The sequence below is a fragment of the Ahaetulla prasina genome, chromosome 3 (assembly GCF_028640845.1).
Source record: "Ahaetulla prasina isolate Xishuangbanna chromosome 3, ASM2864084v1, whole genome shotgun sequence".
Lineage (NCBI taxonomy): Eukaryota > Metazoa > Chordata > Lepidosauria > Squamata > Colubridae > Ahaetulla > Ahaetulla prasina.
Window position 1 is genome coordinate 52,006,373 of NC_080541.1, and position 24,540 is coordinate 52,030,912.

General features: G+C 37.7%; 1 protein-coding gene across 12 annotated transcripts in view; it reads right to left on the reverse strand.

Annotated features, from left to right (window-relative positions):
- DTNA (dystrobrevin alpha) overlaps window positions 1–22,639 on the reverse strand; it is a 195,291-nt gene extending 172,652 nt beyond the window's left edge. For 7 of the 12 annotated variants that reach the window (XM_058175914.1, XM_058175912.1, XM_058175928.1 and 4 more), the window contains exon 1: window positions 15,427–15,494. In XM_058175914.1, the coding sequence (XP_058031897.1) occupies window positions 15,427–15,435 (9 nt within the window). In that variant the 5' untranslated portion in view covers window positions 15,436–15,494. Of the gene's footprint in view, window positions 1–15,426; window positions 15,495–22,325; window positions 22,408–22,511 lie in introns of those variants that run through there. The other 5 variants (XM_058175919.1, XM_058175917.1, XM_058175927.1 and 2 more) reach the window with 4 other exon arrangements.
- Between the last annotated feature and the right edge of the window lie 1,901 nt (window positions 22,640–24,540).

Sequence of the window (24,540 nt, forward strand, 5' to 3'; positions counted from 1 at the left end):
CGTTTTGACAACCTTATCTGCCTTTTGATTTCTAGACTTGCCAGATTCCACACCCTCTTCTTCTGTTTTCTCCTTCACTTCCTGGAGTTGCTGAGAGATTCCCCGTGTGTGCAATTACATCACGAAGCAAACTCTGGTCTTCTGTACCTGCATTCTGACATCTGGCAGTTTCAGACTTGCAAGACTATGTTAACATAACCTACAGATTGAAAGTTGAAATCTCTCTTTTTATTGCTTGATAGGTTAGGGTAGATCCTTCCTAAGTTTCTTTGCCTATTATTCAGCTATGGGGTCCTCCCCCTTTTATCTGATCATTTATTTATTTATTTATTTTGTCAAGTACATATTAGAGAGTATATATAAGTATAAGCATGAATTGAATACATAAAATGAATACAAATAAAGGGAACATTAGGACAGGGACGGTAGGCATGCTGGTGCTCTTAAGCACCATCCCCTAAGCAGCATCTCTTCCTGTCATTTCCCAAAGTCATTCTCACATATCAAATTGCTTTTAGAGAAGGAGATTTGTGGGGGTTTTCTTTTTGCTTTTGTTGTATTGTTTTATTTTTTCTTCGTGTTCTTTTTAAAAAATGTTTCATTCATTAAGTAAATAAAAATAAACAACTAATAAATATATAATCTACGGCAGAAATGGCATCCAGGCCCTTTCCAATTATTGAAATATATCCCTTGCACTGATGGAGTGGAATATAGCAGTCTGATTGGTTGACAGTTAGAGATCTGTCATGGGAACATGTGACAAGATGAAACTTTGGCTTTGATATCTATTCTGACATGAAGCCACTAAAAGTCCCAGAGTAGCAGATGGATTGTTTCAAAAACTCAGCGATATCCAATTGGCCAACTGTCATGGCAGAGCTGCAAGATTTCCTCCCTCAAAGGAGGAAAAATATACAGCTGGACAGTTTTCCTCAGTTCCAAGGAAAGAGGAAGGATGAAAGACAAGATCTCTTCTCAGGATCATCAGTTTGAGCCCACACATATGAATATTGTGCTTGCTGAACAGAGATTCAAATAGATGCAGGTGTTTGGCTTCTGGCCTCCAAATCTGATAAGATGTTTATCAAAACAGAGGTGCAGATTAACATTTGCAGTTTATCTGATGATGAAATCATTAACTAAAGCAAAAAATCACCAAATCTCATAAAATGGAATTAGGGTGGAGGAGACAACTATTTCTAGGGATAGGATGCAGGTAGTGGGGCTCATAAGGTGTAAAATAGTTTGGTTGATGGAATATGGAATCAGTCTAGGGGCTGTTTCAGCTAAGAGGAATTTAAGCCCTGACAAATAAGTTCAACCTGTATTGCATCAGACGGTTTCTCTTTAAATGGTAAATCTAAACCTCCTTTATTCCAGCATAATCCTGAGCTAACAATGTGTCTCGTCATAAACAGTAGGGCTTGTAGTTGAAAATCCTTGTTTTATGCAATCATCAAACTTAGCACTTAGGAACAAAGTTGGCACAGTTGTCCAAGATCAGGCTGTTCTATATTTTCCTTTTTATACTTCCCTCTGTCAGCAGGCCAATTGATTGACTATACCCCTGCCTTTCATTCTTCAGAACTCTGATCATCCCTCTTTGGGCATTGTCCTCACTCAACAGCTAAAATGTGTGTTATAAACTGATAATTTGTGCATAGTCATCTAGCTTTCCCATTAGGGAAACTGTTTCAACTCCTACTCTCAAAACGACGCTATAGAGCACTGCACACCAGAACAACTAGACACAAGAACAGTTTTTTCCCGAAGGCCATCACTCTGCTAAACAAATAATTCCCTCAACACTGTCAAACTATTTACTAAATCTGCACTACTATTAATCTTCTCATCGTTCCCATCACCAATCTCTTTCCACTTATGACTGTATGACTGTAACTTTGTTGCTGGCAATCCTTATGATTTATATTGATATATTGACCATCATTTGTGTTGTAAATGTTGTACCTTGATGAACGTCTCTTTTCTTTTATGTGCACTGAGAGCATATGCACCAAGACAAATTCCTTATGTGTCCAATCACACTTGGCCAATAAAAAATTCTATTCTATTCTATTCTATTCTATTCTATTCTATTCTATTCTATTCTATTCTATTCTAGCAGTTCAGGAGGAAACTTCTCATTAAACGTTGAAACGGTTAAAAAGAATCCTCCAAGTTTTTCACATATTGGATAGATGAAGAAAGAGATCATATGGTTAATTTGGTTTTTAAAAGAACAAGAACTGTCATCAAAGGAGATACTTGATTTCCATTAGGCTCCACAGAAAAACAGCAAGCATGCTATATTACTTCACATTTAAATTACTTACAACTAGATAGTCTATTTTGAAGATCATTACATATAATCCAACCTGTCAATAATTATGCAATGCAGAAATTGAACATATGGCTGAATTAATCTGTGATAATCCCCTGACATCTGCAAATAGTATATCCACATATTATATACATATCTCTGTCGATTAACATACAACCTTACAACATGGTATTTCAAAAACATCTCTAAAATCTGAAAAATAATGCTCTCTGTGAGTATACATTCATATTTATAAGTGTGTATCTGTATGTATTTATGTTTGTATGTAAGATTCTATGGCTTTCATCCTTTTTTAAGACATTTCCAAGTTGAAAAGAAGAGACCTAAAAAGTAGTGGAGACCTAAGAATTACTTAGCCTCCTTCTCCACAAATGCTTGACTATTCCAATACCGATTTCACAGATAAGTTCTAAATCTATGCTAATTACCATAATTAATAAAAATTCAAAGTCACTGAGATGTGCAACTGACAGAGTTGAGAAGGCATGGGAATTAGAATTCTCCTATTTAAAAAAAATATATGAAAGGAATCAATTTGTTTTCTTCTTGTGCACACTGAAATGTATGCTCTCCATTGTTTTCCTTATTAGAACATCAATGGCAGCCCATTGTACCAAACCTGCAAGCTAGAGTTTAAAATGTTAAGTGCAAATGTTCCTTAGCAACCCGGGTGGAGAACCAATTATAACTAGTGATGGTTAACTCTGAAACTTTTTTCCTGCTAGAAAGCTATTCTGCACAGTTCTGAATACATACTTCTTGGGTTTTAATAAATATTTTGGGAGTTATACTGAAATTTATTTTTCTCAGTCAGGTTTCAAACCTTTCTTACTGGATAGGAAAACAGAAACAACATTCAAAATCTTCTGCAGCAAATTACAACGACACCAAGACATACATCATGAGTTCGTGGTCCTAGATATATCCTTTACAAATGTGGCTTTGCAGTGCAAATGCACAAGAGACCTAATTTGTATTGCATGCATGTTTTGTAATTTGCTCCCCCTTGCCCCCTTCTGCAAACAACCAAATCAGCAGGAGACAACTGCTGCTATGCCTATGCATTAAATCATTCAATCTTAAAAACAGGACATTTTAATGCAACTCCAAGCATCCACTTTGTTTTCAAGGCTCACACTAAACCCTTAATAAAGATACGTACCTACTTGTACAGTATGTGCTGACATTGATGGAATTTCTGGGGTCAGAGGGGAGTAGATGTATATTCAGCCCTAATCCTCTCAAAAATCAATATGCATTCTAATCCCAAGGCCAGAAGCATGGAGAATGGATACAATCCAGAAGTTAACTAATATGGGGACTAATCTATGAGGTGCAATGTACTGTTGAATTGAATTTGCAGTTTTAGGTTCACGTAGTTGCAAGCAAATCCCACAGCAACTAATGATATGTACTCCTGAATAAACATGCATAGAATAAGACTATAACAGATTTCTTAAAAGAGATTCTAACGAAATACCTTGCTTGGAAGTATAAATCATAGTAGAATGTCTTCAAAATTTGCAATTAGATAGAAGTGATAGCAGTTAGCTGAACAGAAAGAGGAGATGAGATAAACTGTCTTCTCCAACTTGGCAAGCCAAGCCTTTTGGCTCAAAGTCAGTTTTCAAGGCATCAAATATGCTTGGCTTGCTGCAAAACTAAGATGACCTTTTTACACTCAATGTGAGTTTCTCCTGGGATGTGATAGATTTATATTGTTATTTAGCCTTGACTGAATCTCTACTAATTGCTTTTCAGATCTACAGAGTACATTCAAAGGCAGAGATCCATAGTCAAATCTCCCTCACTAAGTTCAGCAATATACTGGTTGAAAGAGATAAGTGTCCTTACTCATGATTTCAGCTAAACCATCCAGAAGGCTACATCCCACAGGTCAAGAAAGGCAACTGAAATACAGCAATAGTCTCTCCAGCAATCATCCAGAGAGAAAATAAGGACTCTGAAAAGCACAGCAAAAAGAGAATTCCATCAGGTCTCCCCTTAAATTTGCTTAAATTTAAATGTCAACAACATCATTATAATATTCACAGCACATCAGAAATTGAAGGAACACCTTTTTACAACCAACTCCCAAAGTAGACATACTGCAGAATGCTATAGTAGACAAAAGGGCAATATTTGCAACTGTATTTTTCTTTGTGCATATATATTGCATTCCTTTATAATAGAGCCCCCACCCCGTGCTCCCTCTTCTAATTTTATTTAAGATTTACAGAAACAGACTCTGCATATACTCTACTGAAATTATTTAAGACTTTAATAGTTTGACAAATACTCCTAAATCTCAGGGTTACATTATCAGTACTTTTTGCTGAGCTAAACCAGAGGCCAGTTTTTCTTCTAGTGCTCCCTAGTGATATATTGTATATATTATATTATTATAATGTTTAGCATTTATACAGCACGTGAGACTATTATAAAAACTATGCATATATACAATTTTGTAACAGGGGAAAAAAGGGGGGGGGAATGAATAAAAGGCCTCTCATTTTCACTGTGGTGAAAAGCATAACATGTTTTTAAATGAATGACATTTTTTCTTTTTTTACTATTGCAGCAAGAGTTAATATGTAAGAATTAAGGGAAGGCAAGACTATTACCCTCTCACTGTAGATAATAACAAATCACCCAGAACAACAGTTACCTTAAGGCAGTGGATAGCCGTAATTCAACATGGACTATTTCCCCCCCCCCCAAAGGTCACAGTCTTGATTCAGACATCAGCCTTTTTAGAGGGAAGTGAATTTTTCCAAATTATTAATATGCAAGCACACTTGCCTCACAGGATATGCATGCATGTCCAGTTGGCTTGCTTCCATTTATGTCCTTCTGTTTGGATGGCACCCTGCCTGATAATAAAACATGATGGACTTTGATGAGTAGCCAACACTTGTCTCTTTTCCCTACTCTACACTACGTGATCAGACATTGCAATTCAGAAATACAATTTCAAAAATAAAGTTAAAGCATCACATCTTTGGCAGCCTGTATTGTACTTCATTTCAGTACAGTACTTGCAGTCCATCCTGAAGTATGTTTCACTGAGAAAATCAAGAATTATCACAAAGCCTTTTAGAAAAATGAAATTTAAAATAACATCTCTGAGGACAACACACCTCAGAGACACAATGCCCAAGAAAAATACAAATGAATCCTTATGAGAAGTTTTCCTAATTCTTCAGGGCATAGTAACCCTATAGAACAGTTTCCGAAACTATGAGGTGTGCCTCCCTTACTGAGGTGCAGACAGAATTCAGAGGAGGTGTGAAGGACCTTTTAATTGCCTTTTACAATGAATCAACCTTCCTCAAAGTTTCATTGTATTGTTTTCATTGTGAAAACAATTCACATTCATTTGGGTGTTCAGATTTTTAGGGGGAAGATGTGTATTTTAATATTACACTAAAGAGAGGTGTGATGGCAAAAAGTTTAGGAAATCCTGCTGTACAAATAGCTTGGTCACAACCATCCGGGAGGAAACAGTGTACACAAAACATTTCTAAAGTGCATTTTCAAATATCTCAAAGTGTAAAGATAATTTGCCAAAATAATTCCTTTCTGAAATACAGTCCTATTATTATTCCTGAAAAATTGTCTGGGTGGACATCATCCAAATCTAGTAATTTAGATATATACAGTACTAAGACAAGAAGGAGCTTTGAAAGAGTTTCACATTAACCCATAAAAATCAATATTTCTTAAGCATCCACATTTCTTCCTGTATTAATCTTATTTATGAATCCGATAGCAGTAGAAATTGTATCTTTTGCTAATCTTAATTATTAAACATTTTTTTTGATAATGAATTTTTTATAATAATTTATTGAAAATTATATTACACAGATAAAACTGATAGACTCTGCCTAGTATAGTATGTATGTATATGCATGTGTATGTGTGTGTGTATATATATATATGCAGAAAGAAAAAAAAGAAGTACCTCCCTATTTATTTCCAGCAGGTATAATCAACATTAAAAACTTATCACTACCTCTTCAAATAAAACCAAGCAAGTCTTTTATTTATTTATTTATTTTATTTATTTCAATTTTTATACCGCCCTTCTCCCGAAGGACCCAGAGCGGTGTACAGCCAAGTAAAATTCAATATATAAACATTAAGAGAAATTAAAAAGCATATTATAATGTGGCCGAAATTTTAAAACAATTTAAAATCTTAAAATATAAATAACCCCAATAAAATTTCAGTCCAGTCCCGCTTGAATAAATAGGTGTGTTTTCAGCTCACGGCGAAAGGTCCGAAGATCAGGCACTTGACGTAAGCCAGGGGGAAGTTCATTCCAAAGCGTAGGAGCTCCAACAGAGAAGGCCCTTCCCCTGGGGGCCGCCAACCAACATTGCTTGGCGGACGGCACCCTGAGAAGGCCCTCTCTGTGGGAGCGTACGGGTCGGTGGGAGGCATAAGGTAACAGCAGGCGGTCCCGTAAGTACCCGGGTCCTAAGCCATGGAGCGCTTTAAAGGTGGTAACCAGAATCTTGAAGCGCATCCGAAAGACCACAGGAAGCCAGTGCAAACTGCGCAGGATTGGTGTTACATGGGAGCAACGAGTTGCTCCCACTATTACCCGCGCAGCTGCATTCTGGACTAACTGCAGCCTCCGGATGCACTTCAAGGGCAGCCCCATGTAGAGAGCATTGCAATAGTCCAAGCGGGAAGTGACAAGGGCATGAGTGACTGTGCATAAGGCATCCCGGTCAAGGAAGGGGCGCAACTGGTGCACCAAGCGTACTTGGTGGAAGGCCCTCTTGGAGACGGCCGCCAAATGATCGTCAAACAACAGCCGCCCATCCAAGAGGACACCCAAGTTGCGCACCCTCTCCGTTGGGGCCAATAACTCGCCCCCCACAGCCAGCTGCGGCTGCAGCTGACTGTACCGGGGTGCCGGCATCCACAGCCACTCCATCTTGGAGGGATTGAACTTGAGTCTGTTTCTCCCCATCCAGACCCGTACGGCTTCCAGACACCGGGACAGCACTTCGACAGCTTCGTTGGGGTGGTCCGGGGTGGAAAAGTACAGCTGAGTGTCATCAGCGTACAGATGATAACTCACCCCGAAACCACTGATGACCTCACCCAGCGGCTTCATGTAGATGTTGAACAGGAGGGGCGAAAGAATCGACCCCTGTGGCACCCCATAAGTAAGGCGCCTCGCGGTCGACCTCTGCCCCCCTGTCAACACCATCTGCGACCAGTCGGAGAGATAGGAGGAGAACCACCGATAAACGGTGCCTCCCACTCCCAACCCCTCCAACCGGTGCAGCAAGATACCATGGTCGATGGTATCAAAAGCCGCTGAGAGATCTAATAGGACCAGGGCAGAGGAACAACCCCTATCCCTGGCCCTCCAGAGGTCATCCACCAACGCGACCAAAGCTGTCTCCATACTGTGACCGGACCGGAAGCCGGACTGGAACAGGTCTAGATAGACAGCTTCATCCAGGTACCGGGGAAGCTGCCATGCAACCACACTCTCTACAACCTTCGCCACAAAGCGAAGGTTGGAGACTGGACGATAATTTCCCAAAATAGCTGGGTCGAGGGAAGGCTTCTTGAGGAGGGGTCTCACCACCGCCTCTTTCAAGGCAGTGGGGAAAACCCCTTCCAACAGTGAAGCATTTATACCATACCACAGCCCACTTTTAATAAACCAATCTCTAGAACTTCATCTCTCCATATTAGTTAATAAAAGGCTGATGGGAGATTTTCAGTGAGCACCATGGCAAACGGACATCCCTAGAATAGAGGGACAACATAGAAGCTGAAAACAGCAACCAAAAGCTGGATTCAGACTTCCAAAATCTCTCCAGAGAAAGGAGAGGTCTGAAGATTACCCACATTACTCCAGACAGCTGGATTTTTAAAGCAAACTGCAAAAAATGGCTTGCGATCAGCTGGCAGTTGCGTGATTTCACTAAGCTTTTAGTTGCTAACATAGCCTATGCAGACCAGGTTCACCCAAAGCTCACTTCTTAATCACTTTGGAATTATTATTTTAGTTGCATGGGATGTCTAGGGTGGATGTGGTATTTTTATTTTACTTTTCGAGCCCTTGAGGACCTGGGATAGGTAGCTGTTGTTGTTTAATAATATTAAATGTATTGTCAAAGGATGTAAGCTATTCCAATAAAGCTGCCTTTTGCAATTGACTGGTGGTGCTTTTGTCAAGACTGATGGTATTCAAGTGGTGCTCCAGATGTTTTAGGATTGCACCCAAAGCGCCTAAAACTGTATTATGTTTGTTTCTTTTGATGTTGCTGTTTTTTAAAGATTGAGACCCCCTCAGATCAGCAGATCTTATTGAAATCACTGGGTGAGTTTTACAAGTTTAAAGATTTATTTAAAAAGTTTTGTTTTAAATATACAGCAGAAGGATGATTAGCGTTGGCTTTAGAATGTTTTAAATAGATTAAGGACTTGATTTAAGATTTTGAAGTTAATTGAAAAAATCCTTTCCATGATGACTTTGAAATCTGGATACTAGAGGGCAGGAAAAGGAAATAAATTGATCAATTAATATCTTAAAAAGTGAGCTGCAATGAATGAGTTTATGAAGTTTATTCACTATTATAGAAAAATTAGAAGGTGTTACTGAAGATAATAAGTCTCATTAAATAAAACTGAAATTGATTGGAATATGGATCCCAAATTGATAGCCTATAAGAAAGACATGGAAATAATGAATTTACAAATGAAACATAAATATTAAACCAGAAGAGTGATATGGATAATTTGATATACTGGATATCCAAAAGAACTTCTTTAAACTGTCAAAGATTTTTTAAGAAGAGACACATGGCACCTGGGAAGATTACATCACCCAGCAAGATTCAACCAAGCCTGGGACTCAAGACAACCTACCACTGCATGGCCCCATGGGAGTCTGACAACCAATCAGAATACATTTCTTTCACAGGAACAGGAAGCTCCAAAGTGGGGCCCAATCTCTCTCTCTCTCTCTCTCTCTCTCTCTCTCTCACCCATGTGCTCATTTTGCTCAGGACCTCAAACCATGTGGTCCTGTGCACCATTTCAAAATAGACTCCATGTTCCAGTGTCTTTCTCCCCACTTGGAACTGAACCCAGATGGACATTTCTTCCAACAGTAGTTTGCTGACTAGGAATGGTTTAAAGATTTTATTTGAAGAGAGGAAATGTTAGAATATGTTTAAATACAAATGAGGATATAAATATAAAAGGAAGAATTCAAATTGGATTTAGTATATATAGTTTGCAATGGTTATGTTCTTATTTCTGATAAGCCTTAATAATAGTAATGCTCAAATAAACATGAACATAAGAATGGGAGATATTGCCTTGAGCTTTTTAACTCATTACTTAACCAACACTCCTTGTTTCACCAAATTAAGGCAAACATATGCTCTTAGGTCCTCTGGATAAAGAAAGAAAAGAGCTGTTATGCCGGTATCATTAAGTGCAGGTCTTTATTTTTTTAGATGATATCTTTCTATTCTATCTTTGTTAGAATGAATTACAAGTTTATTTGGATATGTTTATACCTTGCAACAAAGCATCAAGTTGATTTTCCTACCTCTGTTCCCATTTGTGTGTCCAACAACTGGAAGGAAAGGAAAAGTATTAAATAACAAGAACAACAATAACAATTTTACATTCATGTTGCATATGAGTTTTTACAGGCAAAGGAATAGCTTCACTGTTTTCAATGGATTCATGGTGAGGGGGGAGGAGAAGTTTGAAGGCTTCATTTAATGCCATAGAAATTCAAAATGATGGCAGTCATTCTTCCCTACCTAAAATCAGGATGACAATAAAATTTCTTCTGTTGTGGCTCTTTGCCAGTTATGTCATTGTAATTCTTTTGAGCTTTAGAAAAAGAAAAGAGTTGCTGCCTTTTTAGATGCAGTATTATGGCAATAAGCTCTTTGATTTCTTGACATTAGAATGAGGCTCTTGCTTTCTAACATTTCAATAAACAGTGTATTCAAAAACAACAAAGCAATTAACGTTTCTATTGCTTAAAGTATTTCCAGATCCTTGCAACAGCATAGTATAAGGAATATCAAGTAGTCTACATCAGTAAAAGATGCAAAGGAATAGTTATAATAATAATAATCAGTAATAGCTGCTGATACAGTTCTACAGAGGAATTATTGAGTCTGTCATTTGCACCTCTATAACTGTCTGGTTCGGTTCTGCAACCCAACAAGAAAGACACAGACTTCAGAGGATAATTAGAACTGCAGAAAAAATAATTGCTATCAGCCTGCCTTCCATTGAGGACCTGTATACTGCAGGAATCAAGAAGAGGGCTGTGAAAATATTTACAGATCCCTCACATCCAGGACATAAACTGTTTCAACTCCTGCCCTCAAAACGATGCTATAGAGCACTGCACAACAGAACAACTAGACACAAGAACAGTTTTTTCCCGAAGGCCATCACTCTGCTAAACAAATAATTCCCTCAACACTGTCAAACTATTTACTAAATCTGCACTACTATTAATCTTCTCATAGTTCCCATCACCAATCTCTTTCCAATTATGACTGTATGACTGTAACTTTGTTGCTGGCAATCCTTATGATTTATATTGATATATTGACCATCATTTGTGTTGTAAATGTTGTACCTTGATAAACGTATCTTTTCTTTTATGTACACTGAGAGCATATGCACCAAGACAAATTCCTTGTGTGTCCAATCACACTTGACCAATAAAAAATTCTATTCTATTCTATTAATTTGGTTCAGTTTTCTGTTTAGTGACTCCCTTTTCTGGTTGCTGAGCACTCCATTTTACCTACTCTCTTGATTTATGCACCAGTTGCAAATGTGAAAATACCTAACCTCCATAACTTCATGGAAATGATGTCTACAGAAATAAATGTGGACTTAAATCCACATTTTATGGATGTGAAAAACAGGTTTGCCTGTAGATATTCTAAAAATCATTGTATAATACAATAAAGTATCCATGCAAATATGCAAACACCCCACTTTATAGGTTAATCCTCATTAAAAGCAGCCCCCTATATGACTCTCAAGTTACAGATTATTTTCAAGAAACTGCTGGCACATCACACTTTCATTGTGCCCACTATTTTAGACCAAAAAAAAAAAAAAAGCTGAACTGGAATTTGTCAGCATTAAAGGAAAATAGATTAAACATATTTGCTTTAGCTAGGCTTTTAAACTTAATAGAGTAGACTAGAGAATCTGGAGCCAACGCAATACTAAAACAAATAACTAAATAAATCTCAGAGCACAGTTGTGGAATTACTCCAGGTTCTACTTTATTTACTTGCATGGTCTAAGATTATCTTTCCATTTCACGTAAATATTTTGACACCTTGGGCAATACCTGCGCATAGATTACAGGACTAAGACTAAAATTATATGACAGCTTGGTCAAGAATAGTTGCTGAGGTTTTTTTTAAAAAGGTTCATTTCCACTTTTCTCCTTTTTTGGGGGTGGGTTTTGAATGGAGACTCTGCTAACTTTTGAGTTCTACTTCTGGGCCTGGGTCTGAAGAAATAAAAGCCGTCAAACAAATTATTTTCCTTCAGATTGCTACAGAAATCAATCAACGTCCAAATGAGCCCTGTTTACCAAAGAGGCAGAAAGAAAGAAAAATACCAGTTTTTCTGCTGAAGGAAAGATTGAGAAATAATAAGATTCAACTTATATTCATGCTTTGATACTATCATCAATCAGTGGCATACAGCTGTCTTCAGATGGCAATATGGGTGACACTATTAATTAGAATTCAAACAGTCCATCCCCGACCTTTTAACAGCAATTGTACAGAAATGACAGAGATGAAATTTCAACTAGCATGAAGATCAGAGTTTGAGAAAATATTCCCTCTGCCACCTTTCTTCATGCCAATAGCTTTTAACAGGCAAAGAGGAAAGCCAATAAAAGTTGACAACTCTTCATTTATTGTGGATACTTCCCTCATACAATTATTATTAAGAAATATCCATGTTAACATGATTAAAGAGTAGTTGTGCAAACATTATTCTGGCAGTCCTTTTAAATGCCCTTGGTTATAGAAATATGTTTCCATTCACTACCAATCATACAATTAATGCTATTAACTGCTATTAATGTCAAGGTTGCCATCATTCAGGACCGTATTAACTACAGAATTCTATAGCACATCTAGTATTCTCTCTAGAGAAATGTAGCTTGCTAGAAAAGGTAAAAATGGCAAGTATGCAGTAAGATAAGGGAAGCAATAAAGTGGTAAGTAAGATGAAAAACTGAAGATGTGGGACCAAATTACACTGCTAACACAATAACAGAGAAGTATATTACTGAAAATGATTACGAATCTACTGTTCCGCATACAGTATTTTTATTGCTCTTGCTTTATATTTAATCATTCACATCAAATGAGGTAGGTTAAACTTTTGTTTCTATGTCTGTGTTAGTATATGCATAAATTGGACTACTGAAACGGATGCAGGAGTTGATCCAATCCTTCATGTTACAGCCTCCTGAAGAGTAGTCAAACGTTAAAATAATGCAAAATGAGCCGATGAATAAGTTCAGCAAAAGTACCCAACATGAAGGCACAGCAGAACACATTGTGTCAATTTCACTTACTCTAGAATTACTAAAGTCATAATGCTGCTGACTTTAAATGTGACCAGATACAGATAATGCACACTAAGGGAAGTTGAACTTATTGAGTTGGTGACTAGAATATCATTATTATTCCAGGGTTATCCTAAACAAATACAATTTAAATGTTGTGTATTCCCAGAAGTCAAGAAACACATAAATAAGAGTTAAACCTGTTAGTATCAAAAGTCATTGCAACAATTTCCTTCAACATCTCCATATTTCCCACATATCAAAGTAGTAAGTAATGCACAGTGATACAATTCTATGCATAATCAGACAAGGCAGGGACAGTCACCATCTACAAATCCCATGGTGCATCAGAAATCTGAATCAGTCTACGGTCTTCATCTGAAACAAATATCCATCTCTAATGTCTCTGCTTTACTAATTAAACAGTTCACCACCAGAAATCAAAATTTTTTAATTCTGGTATTTCATTTATAGAGCTTCCAAATCATAAATATCTCTCTGAATTTTTAAAAAACATTAACTTTTAAAAATGAATTGAAGCCTTTCTATTTCTGTTTTTATGTGTTTATTCATGAATGTTTTGTTTTCATTATGTTTTAATCCAAAGTGTATGTAAATCAACTTCCATCTTCTGGTGAATGGCAGTATATAAGGCCATTTGCGAAAACAAAAGTAGAAAAAGGGAAAAAAGATTTTAAAAACTAAATATACAATGCAACATCTGTAGATTCAGCGTGTAGAATCTAGAATTCAAACAGTGTAACAACATGCATAGTTTACAAATTAAGTAATGAGCCATAGTGCCAGAGAGAAAAAAAAGTGATATCTCAATTACCAAAGAGAGTCAACCCACATCCAAAAAAGTCTGAACAGAGACCGTGAGCGCCATAGAGTAAGAATTCAACTCCTATTATGGGTACAATGTTCCTAATGGACATTGCATAGTACCTGGAGTGATATTAAATGAAGAGAATAAACATTTTAAAGGGAAAGGGACATGAGGAAAATAAATAAAAGTGAAACCCTAATCCCAATGGCACTATAAAGCAGGGGTCTCCAACCTTGGCCATTTTAAGACTTGTGGACTTCAACTCCCAGAATTCCGAAGCCAGCAAAGCTGGAAGTTGAAGTCCACAAGTCTTAAAGTAGCCAAGGTTGGAGACCCCTGAAATAGCCAAGGTTGGAGACCCCTGAAAGTGGCCACCAGATAATATTGCATAGTGAAATTCTAGTTTGAAACTGAATTGCCACCTGACCTTAGAAATGGCTGGGAGAATCCACATAAACATTGACAATCAGAGGGACCAATGTTTGGCTCTTCACACACTTCAGAATGCATATAATCTGGTCATCCCTATCATATAGAGACCAATTGTTCTCAGTAAATCCTGACCCACATGTGTTTGTTGATTGTCAAAAACACAGAGATTTAGAACTTTCTTAATTACATGAACTCATAATGGGCATGTTGCAAGGTAGCATAAGATGGCCTTCCTTAAGGAACATAAGGAACATAAATTAACCTCCATGATAACAGACACACAATTGAGACAAATAGAACTTTTATTGATCAACTTTGAAAGTAGAATGAATTCTGATCATGTCCAAGCAACTGAGTGTTAATCTTTTGGTGCATTCACTGAAATCTGTATGATAGGTGAGAAAACAGGTGTGGCCTTTCCCATTGTTTTATATTACCCATGGTAAATGCGAGCAATTGTTGCACTTTAGCTTTTGAAAAACAAAGCAGCATTGATAGGATTAAAAAATGGGCTGGGGACGGGAATCATTTTATTCTCAATGGTCATTATTGCTGATGATTTGGAGGCATGGTTACATTACTTTTATTAAGACAGGTAACTGTGTTCTCAACTATTGATTCCTTATGAAGAAGCAAGAAAGACGGAAAGTTAATAATAACTGTATAGCAGTAGCAATAGCACTTACTTATATACTGCTTCACAGTGCGTCACAGATCTCTCAAAGTTTACAGAGTCACCATATTGCCTCCAACAATCTGGGTCCTCATTTTACCAACCTCAGAACAATGGAAGGTTGAGTCAGTCTTGAGCCTGTTGAGATTCAAATTGCCAAATTGCAGACAGCCAGCAGTCAGCAGAATTAGCCTGCAATGCTGCATTTTAACCACTAGGCAACCACAGCTCTTAATATACTTAAATAAACAAAAGTATGCCTTTTGTTTATTTAATTATTTTCTATGGCTGCCCATCTCAGTCAATGACTCTGGGTGGCTTATGCACAGATAAATTCTGTTACAGAAGAAATGATATCAAATTTGATCAAAAATATTTACTGGGGATTCTGAAAATTGTTCTGCAAATATATTTGGAGACCTTATTTTGGCTCAGGCTTATCTACAATTCTCCTACTGGGAGACCTTCTCATAAGTGATTTACATATTGGTAGCAAATGATACTGTCATTGAGATACTCACCCGTTCCATGTAGGATGTTTCTTTGGATCCAGCTATTGGGTGGTCTACTTTCTGTCCTGGATTTAATTCTGCAACAGAAACAGGATTGTGGTATTCATTCATAAAAGAAACATTGACAATTACTTAATATTGGGTCAAGCCATCAGTCTTCAATATTCTTTGCACTGGTTGGCAGAAGCTATTCTGAATTATAAACAGGGTAGGATCTACCAGACCCAAGCTACCAAAATCAAGATAATCACTGGCTATTAGCAAGCAATCAGTGTTTTCTGTATTGCTTTGTTACTATCTATTGATTGTTCAGATTTTTGCAGCAAATCTAGTATCATAGGAGCTTTTCTTAAAGTGAACTGTAGGGATTGGGGGAGGGGATCAAATTATTCATGGCAAGATCTGGAGAGGCATAAGCTGAACCTGAAATATTTTGCATGTGGTATGTGTACTGTCAATATACAGCTATAGTTGTCCTTCACATGGCATGTGGGAACTTGTCTATTATCAGTTGATGTAGGAGAAGGAATGCTAAAGCCTGGAACTGGAGTCAAAACAGGAATCAGCATAGAGTCCCTATGTTCCTACCCCAAAACAGACTATGTCCAACTTCTCTTTAATTCCGTTGACCCTTATCTAGTACCAAAATAGCACTAACCATTAGTTAGATTCCTGCGCATAGGCATGAGTAGTTTAACTGGAACTTCACATGTGGTCCTGATGTTTTTGCGCCTGACATTTGATAATAAAATGGGATCCCATTTTACATAGTATATATTCTTTTGTGAGATGCTATTCCAATCTACCTGGTGGAGCCACGTTGATTTTGCTAATATGCAATTTCTATGTATTGTCACAAGAGAACTATAGAAGGTTGGAACTGCCATAGGCTTAATAGCATTGGGAAGCATAGCTTTCCCTTCCTGAACTTACCTAAGATTTAGTTATAGCTCCAGCTGTAGATACTTGGATGCTGAAGCTCTGATGGGCCTACAAGTCTCCCTACATTGTTGTTCTCCCCAATTAACTTGTTTTTGCACATTTTTTTCTCCAGACTTGCTGTCACTTCTTTCACTTTCTATGAGTCCTCACTTACAGCTACACTTTTAAGTCCTATAACCAAACAGATAAGAAGGATGTCAATCCTAGACAGCAAGAACAATGTTGAGAGATTACAAGAGTTGCTGTCAAACTGTGTTCCTAATATGCTAATCCTCAGAGAGTGAGCCATTACTCTCTATGGTTTAGTCCCACCTTTGGATAGGTAGTGTTTCTACATCTAGAAATTTCATCCACAGCATGGCCATAGCAGTTAATGATGGGAAAGGTATTCTAATACACCTAAATTAATATAGGTAGTCCTTAACTTGCAATCACATTTGAGCTCAAAATTCCTGTTTCTAAGTAAGACATTTGTTAAGTGAATTTTGCCCCATTTTATGAACTTTCTTGCTACAGTTGTTAAGTGAATCACTCAGTTGCTAAGTTAGTAACATGATTGTTCAGTGAATCTGACTTCCACAATGCTTGTCTCAAGGCTACAAAATGTGATCACATGACCCCAGGAAACAGCAGCCATCATAAATACCAGTCAGTTGCTAAACACCTGAATTTTAATAACACGGCCATGGGGATGCTGCAGTGGTCGTAAATGTGAAAAATGGTCATAAATCACTTCTTCCAGTGCCGTCGAGGTACTGCATTTCTCAACCTGCATTTCTCAACCTCAGCAACTGTAAGATGTATGAATTTCATGATTCAGAATTCTGGGGATGAAGAGAGCTCTTATCCAATAGATGGGGCACATTAGTCTGACAAAGTTTTATATAGCATGCACAGGTGGTCCTTGAATTAGAATTCATTTAGTGACCTTTAAAAGTTACAACGGCACTAAAACTTAATGACTTTCTTACTTATGACCATTGTAGCATCTCCTTAGTCATGTGGTCAAAATTCTGATGGCTGACAACTGGTTCATATCTATGACGGTTGCAGTATCCCAGGCTTATTTGATCACCTTTTGGGAACTGCTGACCAGCAAAGTCAATGGGGAAGCCAAATGAACTTAATGATAATGTTATTAACTTAACAACTGCAAGGAAGGGCATATACTGCATCTTGCAGTTTCACCTTGTCAGCACTACCTGCTTTAGGACTTGATAAAACCCTAGCTGAACCAAAATAGAGAATTTGGAATCTAGATAGCCAAAATGACAGAGCTCCAGGCTCTTGTCCCTTTTATAGCAAAATCACTTTTCCTCCCTGGACTGTTCCTAGATATTTCTTTAATACCTTATATATGCCATATGGAAGACAATTTAATTTGGTGCAAATTAGGGTACTACTTATCAGGACAGCAAATGGTAGATATATAAACCTCCCAGACAAAAGCCTAAATTGTTTCTGATCAGGCTTGGAGGTACAATCGCTCTCATATGTGCTATTAAAATGTCCATTGTACACCCAATGATGATCAAGTTTAGTACTTCCAACTGTTAATAGTTGTAATTGCCACTGCAATCAGGAGACCAACTTCCTTGTCCTGGGTGACCATTTTTCAGAATCTCTAAGGATAGAAAATTCTCATCAATAGCTTTAGCTGTCAGAAACCATCTGGTTCCTCTCTCATGTTGTTAATTGTTAGCTGTGAACTGCTTTAGGATTTTCTCACAATTTTTAAAATCCCTTTTTATCGCTACAATATTGTACAGACAGTCCTTAACTTACAACCTTTTGTTTAGTGACCATTCAAAATTATGACGCTAAAAATAATGATTTGTGACCATTTTTCACACTTACGAGTATTGCAGCATTCCTGTGGTCACTTGATCAAAATTCGGACGCTTGGCAGCTGGCAAGTATTTATGAAGATTGCAATGATAGCTTCTGGTGACCTTCTGACAGGCAAAGTCAATGGGGAAGTCAGATTTACTTAACAACTGTGCTACTAACTTAACAGCTGCAGTGATTCATCTAACAATGATGCCAAGAAAGGTTGTAAAATGAGGCAAAGCTCACTTAACAACTGTCTTGCTTAGCAATAGAAATGTTGGGCTCAATTGTAGTCGTAAGTCGAGGACTACCTGAATGCTGGTCTTTTATTGTGTTTGGTCTTGGACTATAAATAAATTTTGATAAATTTGTCAAATGGAATCTATTCTTCAAGACCGTAGTCGACCCTAAATGCATCTACTACAGTAGATTAAACTTAACTGAAATCAATATGAATTAACACTAACAGTAGGTTCATGAAGATAATGAAGACAGGCAATTCTATGCATATCATCCTGTGAGTAAACACAAAGAAATTTACTCCCAAGCAAATCCTGAAAGCTTTGAGCTGTTGATTGATCATTTACATTGCTAAATTATAATTGAAAGAATTACACCAGTCTAAACGATAAATCAATAGCCTCATATTTAGATATTCCAAGGACAGAAGTAATATTACATTAAATGTTTAAAATATTTAGACTATTTTTTCACAGTTGAAATCCACAGAATTTAGGACAATTTTAAATTTATTATCAGAAGTGTGGCTTTATTGTGACTTTGTTTTTACAATTATTTGATTGAAATGTTTTCTTATCTGTCATAAATGGATTTTATATTGTCCACATTTAAAGTAGTATGTACATAGTTTTAGACATGTAAGTAAGTTCACATGTAAAAATTGGATCAATTTTACAATCATTTCAATTTTATGCCTCCTAAAGATTCATGAAAATAAATAACAGTACATTTTCTTATAAATTAATATCTAAAACTCTAGATATTTCTTGATAGGATATACAACAAATCAATAAACCTGGTAACCCCAAGTTTTACAAGGACCATTGTAATCCTCATAACAGATCATTCCTAATTTAATATAACCTATTTGGCAAGAATATTATTGATCAACCTAAGTTATCTTTTGAACAGCATCAAATACCATACAAGACGTAATCTTTTAACCGTCATAATTATATTGCACTTAAATATTCCAATTCACCTGTAACAATGTTCCCAATTCTACATCAAATCATGTCTTGATGTAGCAGATTAAAGATGGGGAGGGAAGTCCACTAGTCCTTTGCTAAAAAGCATATGGAAGCTTACACAAGTAAATTGGCATAATGTAGGTGTAAAATGGAAAAGAGGATCTTAGTGAAACACAGGAGAGAACAGATTTTGTCCATTGCATCCAAAGTCTGCTAAACTGTAAATTGTCAAAGTATGACATCTCAGTTCCTATCTCCTTTTATCCTTGTTTACTTCTCTTCTGTCTTGTTCTCATTAAACTCTAAATAATAATAATAATAACAACAGCAGCAGCAGCAGCCGGAAGACTTCAAGAAAAAAAAATTCTTATATAGATTTGTCATTTCTTCCAGTTCCTCTTCCAGGATTGGTACTAGAGTGAATTAAAAAAACAAGCACTGAAATCTATTTTAGAAAATATGTAACAGCGCTAGGAATCAGACACTGTGGGTACTGTAAAACAGATTTCAGAAGCAGGTATTAAAATGAATAAGCAAAAAGCATTTACATCAATTCTGTCCTGGAAATCTACCATCCCTAATCATCTTACTCAGAAATAGAAAGCAAATATACTTCTCATTGTTTATATGTACAAAATAGTGGAAAGGGTAATTTCATTCATGTTTGACCCATATTCTTTTTTAGTAGTAAAAAATAAATTAATTTCCATTTTATTAACAACAATGAGCTGCTTAAGCTACTTATCTCTAGCCTGTTTTATTTTCTGTGTATTTACTGACTACAATTGATGAACACAAATATTTACAATAAGCTTCCAAAAAATGGAGAAGATGGATTGTTAAACTGGGACTATAACCATCTTAGACAGACCACAAAATCTTTAGTGAAAAATAACATAATTTCCAAAATATATTTTAGGACCAGTTGCTCTATCAGAGAAAACTTCTAAGATAGTTTTCTGAAATATAATGCTTTGTGTCAATTTAGCACGTTACTGTGAAAATAACACCAGTGCTAAGGCAATAGGTAATAGAGTTTTGAATGATTCCCTCCATAGATTTCTAAAATTAAAAGCTGAAGAACTCAGTACTTTATTTAAAATTCATTTTGAGAATAAATAATTTCTACAATATTAATCTTTGTAGGCATCTAATGAAATAGTGTTTTACATTTGAAAACTTGTTTAACAATAACCATTAATCCATTCAGGTATCCAGGTTTTTTTCTCTCCTGCAACATTTTAATACATTACTTTTTAAATGATTCTATCATAATCATGCCTTTACTATGACTATGCTAGCTTTCTAAAGTTATTAAAATATGGTAGTTTTGGATGGAACTTTCAGTGTCTTGTTGAACAGAAACAGCTAAAAGCTTCAAGCTACAATCACAAGTACAAGTCAACTTCAAGCACAGAACAACCAAGCTAATGTACACAGATTACTCAGATTTGCATTGCGTAGATCTTTACTCACAGATTAAAAAAATAGACTAAATGTGTTTTTGCATACTTTTACTAAAATCCAATAACAAGAATGAATTTGCAATTTCACTTTCTGAGAAGACAACTTCCCAACATTGTTTTTTGCCTTGATATTTTTTTCAAAGATCTTTTAAATCTTTCTTGCTGACAAAGTTTAGGATTTATTTATTCCCACTAGGATCTTTAAAGATTGCATAAAATGTTACAAATGCTAGTTGAACTGCAAACATTTACACTATATTTGTAAAGATATCTAGCAGGTCCAATCTCCATTCCAAATGGCAGAAGTTTGTAAATTGACTCGTTACTAAACTCAGCGCGTAAGAAAGGAGTAAGGTGTTGTTAAATATACTTCTGGCTTTATAGAATTGATTTTTTTTCCAACTAAAACTCAGACTTCACATTGTAGATCATGTAGAGGAATATGTATTAAACCCACTAGCAGAGCCCATAGACACAACTGAAGCTATGACAAGCAAAAACAAATCTATCCAGAATGGCAATATTCAACATTCCTGTCTGCACACACAGGTTTTATATAAATCTGAGCCCAAATGTACTATTACACTGTCCTTAAAATGGAACATACTGCAGGAAAAATATCTCTTTGAATTCCACAGCTGTTTCTCTTACGCTCCCAGCTCTACCTCTTATCTCCCAAACACTGAAGTACAGCAAAAGTCCAAGAGATGATGTCATCATAGGCCTATATGTATTCCTGCCGGAGCATCTCACCACACGTATCACATCTAGAGCATCTCTCGTCACATACAATTGGATGCCTTACCAAGCTGTATGAAGAAATCCGGAATGCCAGTGAGGCTCTTTGATGCTACCCTAAAGCTAGTTTGTCACAAGACCTGCTGATCTCAAGTTATCACTCAACCAATTTGTCCCCTTTTTATTTCTCCCTATTGACTGTGCCTTATGGAAGGGGGGACAAACTCTCTAGCTTTCCTGCAACACAGGAAAGAAGAACCAGCAGCAAATCAAATGAGGTTAGTTATTGGTTCCTTCTCCAAAGGTTCTTTCTTTCTCAATCTTTCTCTCTCTCTCTTTCTCTCTCTCTCCCTCTCTCTCTCTCTCTCACACACACACAAACATATACACACACAAAAGCCAGGTGAAAGAGACTGGCATCTCTAAACTGGCAACAGGCTGAAATTACCCCCATCCCACTTCCCAGTTGTCCCCAACCTATTCTCACCAACAACACTGCGGTGCAATGCTACATATGCAGCTGATTTCTGAATAATAATTATTTATCTCTCCCAATACCATCCCCCTAGTTCTAAATTACACTCTCTTTGCAGTAGGAAACATCATCCATAATGGAGACTTTAGCATCCTTGACAAGTCTGGCAAATAGGATATAAGGATCAAATGGAGGGAAATATGAGGATAAGTGGATAAGTGAAGGAAAGAAGGAAGGAATTGCTACCTCCAGAAAAGCTCTGTGGGTTGCTGGCTTCTCCTGCTGCTCTCGCTGCTGCCTCTGTCACAACCGATCAGCTGATATTTACCTGTGAGGTAATGCACACTGTATAAGGTCACCACGCACCCACTTGAACAATATACAAAGCAGGAGGGGCGCACAGAGATCCAACTGCTTGCTGTTGCCGCTTACCGCTCTGAAGAGGGGAAGATGAACCGCGCACAGGCTGCTGCTGCTGCTGCTGCTGTTCCCGCTGCTGCTGCAGCTCCTGGCACATGCTGCAGGTGTCATAGCTGAAACTGCCCTGCTTCAGAATGTACTCATTTTGCTTCTGCACATGCCCAGAGCACCTCGTGCAGCCCAAATGAGCATGTGCCAAGCTCGGGCGCATGCCCAGGAGGAACCTGAAGTCTCCGCGAAGCCATTGCCCTCATCAGCCCATTGCTCTGAGTTCCGCGGGAGATCCATTCACTTTGCCCAAAAAGCGTCCTAGTGATGCGGAAGAAACGGAAGGACAGGGAGGAGCTGAGCATGGAGGGAGGGGAGCTGAGCAAAAGGATGACGTATTGCAAAAGTAGAGGAGCAGAGCGAGGGAGGAGAGTCGGCCAAGGGGATTCGCCGGGGCGAGGGGTCTGGCGGAGGACCCGGGAGTTTGGAGGGGATGCGCAATGGCGCGGAAAGAGAACATCGGTTGGGGAGGGGAGGGAAGGGCGGAATCGCGGGGACGTGGGAGTTGGGGCTAATCGGAGGAAGATCTAGGAGGTGTTTGCAGGGGAGACAAAGGAGAGATGAAAAACTGGGCGACGGAGCTTGGTCTGCATCTGAAAAAAAGCGGGAGGGGAAAAGAGACGCGCGAGCTATGTGGGAGAGCGCAAAAGCCCGGGGAGTAACGAGCGGAAGGCCAAGTGAAGGCGGGTGGGGTTTCTTCGGGTGAGCCTCGTTATAGGACATATTGGCGACAGGTTTCTGATCTCAAGTCTGGGTTTCCAAATCTGGAACAATGAGAAGGGAAGGGGAGCCCTGACACGACACGTCCTGGGAGCCCCTGGCTCTCTGCTAGGGAGAGGGATCAGTTCCCTGTCCGGGAAAAGTGTTGCTTTCGCGGTTCCATTTGTTCCTTTAAGCCTTTTGTTTTCCAGTCCCTTCTCGGGAGTTTTTTCTCGCTCGTCCTTGCCAGTTAAAAACGACTCCTTGGCTAAGGTCAGAAACTCTGGCTCCAGGAACAAATGATGCCATTAAGGTGCTTGCCCCGTCTGACAATAATAGCTAGATAACCCTTGAAGAGACGTCATCGTTTGGAAAGACTCAGCAGAAAGAGGGAGGGGGGTTACATCGATGGGAAAAGACGAATTGGTGAAAGAAGAAAGGCACTTGCTTATACTGGCATGGTTTTGTTAGTTGCTATGCATTATCTGAGGAAAGCTAATAGAAAAACGAAGATTTTTCTTTGAGGCTGTTCACTTTTTCAAGCAGAATTTAAACCAGCCATGCAAGAACGACATATTTGTGAGGCTGGTAGTAGATAGAAACCGCGTGAAGCTGCCTTAATATCTTCTAGATAGAAACACAGGATATAAATAGATATAACAACATGTCCATTTATCATGTCCCTCATTTAAATGCAAAAAGGCATATTGGCTGTATATATATACCCTATTGTAAAATAACTAGCCATCTATAGCATTCCAGGATAAAGTGGCATTCTTAACATGCTTACAAATCTTTTATTGCACAGCTGTCCTGCCTTACTGAATTTTATGAGGGATTTAGAAAATAACATCTTCCATTTATAGCTCAGGCCCGCACTGTCTTGTACATGTCCACTTTTTCATTGCTTTTTTGTTTTTGTTTTTTTGTTCCCGAAGAAAGATCTTTTAAGAAAATAGAACGATGGAAGTCCTTCTGATTAATACTATTACTGCTATTTATGTAACTTATCTGAAATTGCAAAATGCTATCAAAATACATGGTTGTTGTTGTTTTTAAAGTGTTTTTCCCCCCTGTTAGTAATAAACTACCAAATACCAGAACTTCTACCTCTTCTGCTAATGCTTTGCACCACAAATTATGAGTGTAGAAAAAGGAATAAATAGGCACTAGTCCTGAAGTGATACCCATTTGGGGAAGTTTGTGTTGTATTTTTTAAAAGATGGATTCCCTCCCCCTCCCTACATTGAACAAAACTTTTGTGCCTGCCTTGTCCTGTGTAGATTGGTTTTAA